General features: G+C 44.0%; 1 protein-coding gene across 1 annotated transcript in view; it reads left to right on the forward strand.

Annotated features, from left to right (window-relative positions):
* Positions 1-5,983, forward strand: part of Cd5l (CD5 molecule like) — a 12,860-nt gene that overhangs the window by 725 nt on the left and 6,152 nt on the right. Inside the window, exons 2-4 of the mRNA XM_031376041.1 lie at positions 1,754-1,789; positions 4,357-4,680; positions 5,638-5,961. Coding sequence (XP_031231901.1) covers positions 1,754-1,789; positions 4,357-4,680; positions 5,638-5,961 — 684 coding nt within the window. The remainder of the gene's footprint in view (positions 1-1,753; positions 1,790-4,356; positions 4,681-5,637; positions 5,962-5,983) is intronic.

A 5,983-nucleotide genomic window follows, 5' to 3' on the forward strand; every position in this document is an offset into this window, starting at 1 on the left:
ATACTTCACTGAAATTTTGCTCTCTGAAGTAAAGGTGAAGTTAAAATCGCCAGAAGTTTTAAAATGGATTTTGTGTGCTGTCTGTGTGTTTGTGTGTATAACTGAGGGAAAACTTGGGTTGCTGGTTAACCTTATTTTGAGACCATTCCATTGGCCCGAGGTGGCCAATCCGTCTAGGTTGGTTGGCCAGTGAGCACTGGGGAGTCTCCCTACTCTGTTTATCCAGTACTAGGATTACAAGTTCATGGCCTTCTAGAAGCCTTCTAATAATGCAATTAATATGTGATATATAATGACATCTACTGACCTGCTGCCCTAATAAGTGGCATCTGTTTTTAGTGTCTTGATTACTGTGAGCATTACTAAAGCCCACACTGTTCTTTCCCCTTCAGACGTATATGTCCAATGAAGGGTCTTGACCACATCTTAAACATCCCTACATCCAGGCAGAAACCAACAACCAGCCTTGCCTCTTGTGGATTAGTGTTGAGCCTTCAGAGTCTCACCTCCTTCAGGAAGTCCTCAGATCTGTGCCAACTGCACTCTTCCCTCCAGTCAACCACGTCAAGAGGCTCCAAGCCGTTTACAGACTGTGTCATGTCTGCTCCTGTGTGTCAGCTTGTCACGTTCCCTTTCCTTTTAATGTTTCCCTGTCCTGTGAGGGAGGTTACACAATGCACATACACAGTGTAACTGAGCTTTAGAAAGTTGTAAAATGCATAAGCCTCAGTCTGAGTGTGGCCTCACTGTGAAGATTAAGAATTAGAAGGTCCCGAAAGCTATTTATAGAAAGAAGTGTTTCAGGATTAGTCACCGAGATATTTAAAGCTATTTGAAAAACTCTAGACTGGTCCAAAGATATTTGCTCTCTTGGGAAAATCCTATAACATCTATGGTGGGCAAATTATACAATTAAAAATCCTTGGCTTCTGGGCCAACTGAGGGCTACCGGGCTCCACAGTGTGAAGGTGACAGAGAGTACAACTATGCACAGATTGTGTAGAGGGGAAAAAAAGGCCCATGTTCTAATATGCCAGATTGGATTATGCTAGAATCTGGAGCTAAATAAATTGTTGCTCCTGGCCTGTTGATCTGAATTAAGTGTCAATGAACCACAGTTTACAAGCTGTGAATGACTTTTACACTATTAAATGGTGGAGGAAAATCAAAACCAAAAAAATTGCCTGAAATTTAAAATGATGTAGATAAAGATTTCTGGGAATCTTGCAGTGCTCATTTGTCCACATATACCTGACTCCTCTCATATCTCAGGGGCAGGGCTGAGCAGTTGTAACTGAGCATGCAGACTACAACATCAGAAACCTCTACTATTGACTCTATACAGCAGGATTTGCCTACTCCCATCTAAATGAGGGCCATGACCGTAAAGGATCATGCTGCTCTGCCTTGCCCACCAGTGCCCACCCTGGTCTGCAGTGCTCTTTTCTGTGACCTAAAACCCCACTGTAGGCAGCTTCAGTTATCAGTGTAGATACTACCTGGCTCCATGCCTGGGGTGGAGCTGCAGTCCCATGTAATGAGCAACTAAGTCAGTTAGTTTGCTAAAATTGGCCTCTGTGGTTCCCATGGTGTCCTTTGAGGCCAGTGCCAGGAGAAGGTGGCCATGACAGGGATGCCCTTGGAGGCTTTGTGTCTCCCACTTTCCCTTAAGAAGTTTTGCAAGGACCTTCTACACATGGGTAATTGGAACAAGGACTTTATGACCTATTACCTTTCTTTTTTCTTCTCTCAGCCGTCTTGACCATTTTCGTTGGATTGTGTCTTTCAGGTAAGGATTTATTTATTTTCTTTTGTCTGTGTTTGTTTTGTTTTGTTTGCCTGTTTGTCGAGTTCTCCAGAGGCTTAGGACTGAAGAGAGCCTGTAGCTTCCTGGGCTGTGTAAAGGTTCAATCCAAGCAAGCAACCTTCCTTTCTAGTGTCTAGGACAGCCCACCCGCCTTGTGTGGATGGATTTTCTCCTCCAGAATCTAGATGCTCTCAGGGTTCATCTGTGGTCCTACAAGTTCATCCAACATCCAAACAGGATAGGTCCTCCCATCAGGCCCCTTTGTGGACCCTCCCAGAGAAGAGATTCCTTTTGTCTTTCCAGGTTCCTCCATCCATGTTGTTTTCCAGCCCTTTAGGTAGCCTTGACGTAGAAAAGCTTCTCCTGTGCAGCATGTGGCTTAAAGGCAAAGGGAGCTTAGGGTTCAGCCCCTACTGGCTGCCTCCTCAGGGAGCCTGTACAGTGGTGAGAGCAAGAGCAGAGAAGGGGAAGAGGGGCGGAGGGGAAGGTGGAGAGGAGGGACCACAGACTGTGGCCTCAGTTTCCTCTACACTATCTCTCCATGCTCTGCTTTGCTGGATGGTAGAGGCTTGACCAGAGATGATGTCACACATTGTATGATGAGATCTTCTGCCACATGTGTATGATATTTTCTAGATCATCTATTTTCCAACAGGAAAATTTCATAATTTCATTTCAGCAGGTAAAGATCTATTGTGTATATGTACCACATGTTTATTCTTCATTGTTTTGTGGATTGGACATCTAAGTTAATTCCATTTCCTGTCTTTTCTTAGTTTTTTTTTTAAATGGTTACATTTTAATTTATATCTTTAGTTTCAATTCATGATACTGCTTTTCCCCAAAAAAATAAAGAAAGAAAAATAAAAATGAGTCTAAAAAGCTAGGCAGGTCAAGCTGGTCTTAGTCAACCACACTATTCCTGAGTAGGTTCTAAGTTCTGGATTTCGTGAAAAATTGAAACAGAGTAGACGGTGGGAAATTCAATCCTCAGGTGTCAGATTGCACTCATGCAGGCAAGCAGTCCTCGGGAATCAGATTGTGCCCAGGCAGGCAAGCATATTGTCCTCTTTTATGGTCTCAGTCTTACAACCAGCTACAGCTGACCAGACCAAATGTGGTCTTTTTTTTTTTTTTTTTTTTTTTTTTTTTTTTTTTTTTAAGATTTATTTTATGTGTATGAGTACACTGTAGCTGTACAGATGACTGTGAGCTATCATGTGTGTTGCTGCTGGGAATTGGACTCAGGACCTCTGCCGCCCCAGCTTGCTCCAGCGTAACTCACTGTAGCTGTCTTCAGACTCACCAGAAGAGGGCATCCGATCTCATTATGGGTGGTTGTGAGCAACCATGTGGGATCTGAACTCAGGACCTTCGGAAGAGCAGTCTATGCTCTTACCTGCTGAGCCATCTCACCAGACCCCAAATGGTAGTCTTATCTAAAATGTTTGACCTCTCAGTTGACTTTCTCATTGAATGAAGATGTTACTAACTCAGTTCTCTGCCTCACAACTCTGAGGCTGCAGTAGACATGGCAAGGTTGTTCCAAGCTGTCACAAAAGCTCTCAGAGGGAATAAATCCCATTGTGTTCCTCATTCTTTTCTGAGTTCACAAAACAATACTGGAAGCATAGAATTGCTCACTGCTCATGTATCGTCTGATAGGCTTGGTTTTGGTTTCCCCAGCTGCCTTCTCTGCCCTACTCCCTAGTGAAAGGGAGATAGTTTATGTTTTTATACACCAATTTTTAATAAGGAGATACAACTAATCCTTGATTCCTCAGAACCTATGGAAAGGAGGCTCTAAGGGGTCTCCCTCTTTCCCATAGACCAGTCTATCAGGTTTGAAGCCTTTGAAGCTCTGACTGTTCTCCTGCTAGATTTCTTCTGAGCTAGGATTTTGGAGAGGAACAATGTTGTAGGAAACAGCAAAGAGAGGGAAAGAGAGGAGGAGGAGGAGGAAGAGAAGGGAGAAGGACTAGGAAGAAGAGGAGGAGGCAGAGGAAGAGAAGGAGAATGAGGAGGAAGAGGAAGTAGAAGGGAAAGGGGAAGATAGCAGGAAAGGGGAAAAGATGAGAAGAGAAGCAAGTAAAGAGAAGAGGGTTAATATGTTAACCTCAAATCATGTATCACTACTACCTCAGTCTGGCTCAGGGGAAAAACTTGTAAAAATAGCATCTTACACAGTCCTGGGCTGGGGTTCATAGTGAGCCATTACTTCTATGAGGAAGAGTTTTCCTTATCTATGAAATTGTGGGTAGGCATGTATTAGTCCTCTCATTCTGACCACTTCAAGTCTTCAACCGCCTTCTTTGTCTCAATCATCAGTCTGAAAAGGATATCAGTATCTATAGATCTTGAAATGGCAATTCTCGGTAGCATACAATTAAGAGCATAAGCCTATCTAGAAGTTTCTGTATGTCTCTTATCCTGATTCCAGCTCCCCATGCCATTCATCAAAGGTATAAAGGTCCCAAACTGACTGCATATACCTCCATGTCCCCCCTTGCTTCTCTGAGACCTCCAGCTAATATCTCATCCCTTTGCAGAGTTTCCATCTAAAGTGCGGCTAGTGGGAGGTGCCCACCGCTGTGAAGGGCGAGTGGAGGTGGAAGTCAATGGCCAGTGGGGGACTGTGTGTGATGACGGCTGGGACCGGAGTGATGTGGCTGTGGTGTGCCGGGAGCTCAGTTGTGGAGCAGCTATCCACACCCCACGTGGTGCATCATATCAGCCACCAGCATCCGAAGAACAGAGAGTTCTTATTCAAGGGGTTGAATGCAGCGGGATGGAAGACAAGTTGGCTCAGTGTACACTGCATGACGACGTTTTTGATTGCTCGCATGAAGAAGATGCTGGGGCACAGTGTGAGAGTAAGTATAGGAAGCTCAAGGGCCATCTTCTAGTATCCTATGCCCCAGGTGGCCATTTTGCTAGTCTTTGGTTCCTGCTGTGGACTTTCACACAGTGCTATGATGCATGATGGCAATCTCATCCTTTACCTGTTACCTGTTCTTGAGTCTGTGTGGAGCTGAGATGGAGTTGTAGGAGAGCTCATGAAGTTTAGTCAGTGCTTTTGTGAACATTTCAGTTCTCAAGTTGTCTATCAGCTTAATGGGAGAGGAGGAGGATACTTGTGAGAAGTCAAAACAACCTCACAGGTAGACGGACACAGGCATATACGTGTGCAGTCAATACAGCTGCACAAACAGATGCACACACAGGCATCTTCCTTCATTGTCCTACATAATTGGCTTCCTATGAACTAATGTTATGTGTGTGCTTTCTCTATAGGCTGTGATTTAACTGCAAGGCTCCCTCTGTCCCCTTCTTTTTGTGTCCCTGCAGGATTTATCATTAAAGAAAGATGAGCTCTCTCAATGTTAAAGTCTCCTATGTTTTAGAAAAGTCAAGGTTTGGGAACATTAGTAAGGGATACTTCATTTATGCCAACATAGAGCCAAAAAATATTTTGACATTTCTGTTAATATGTGTATTTATTAATATTTGGTGCTTTTCAACATTAATCTATATATTATATAATATAATTACATATATAATATGTATAGATTAATATATATCAACCTCCTTCTTTGTCTCAATCATCAGTCTGAAAAGGATATCAGTATCTATAGATCTTGAAATGGCAATTCTCAGTAGCATACAATTAAGAGCATAAACCTATCCAGAAGTTTCTGTATGTTTCTTATCCTGATTCCAGCTCCCCATGCCATTCATCAAAGGTATAAAGGTCCCGAACTGACTGCATATACCTCCATGTCCCCCTTTGCTTCTCTGAGACCTCCAGCTAATCTCTCATCCCTTTGCAGAGTTTCCATCCAAAGTGCGGCTAGTGGGAGGTGCCCACCGCTGTGAAGGGCGAGTGGAGGTGGAAGTCAATGGCCAGTGGGGGACTGTGTGTGATGACGGCTGGGACCGGAGTGATGTGGCTGTGGTGTGCCGGGAGCTCAATTGTGGAGCAGCTATCCACACCCCACGTGGTGCATCATATCAGCCACCAGCATCTGAAGAACAGAGAGTTCTTATTCAAGGGGTTGAATGCAGTGGGATGGAAGACACGTTGGCTCAGTGTATGCTACATGGCGATGTTTCTGATTGCTCGCATGAAGAAGATGCTGGGGCACAGTGTGAGAGTAAGTATAGGAGGCTCAAGGG

Source organism: Mastomys coucha, unplaced genomic scaffold, assembly GCF_008632895.1.
Source record: "Mastomys coucha isolate ucsf_1 unplaced genomic scaffold, UCSF_Mcou_1 pScaffold16, whole genome shotgun sequence".
Lineage (NCBI taxonomy): Eukaryota > Metazoa > Chordata > Mammalia > Rodentia > Muridae > Mastomys > Mastomys coucha.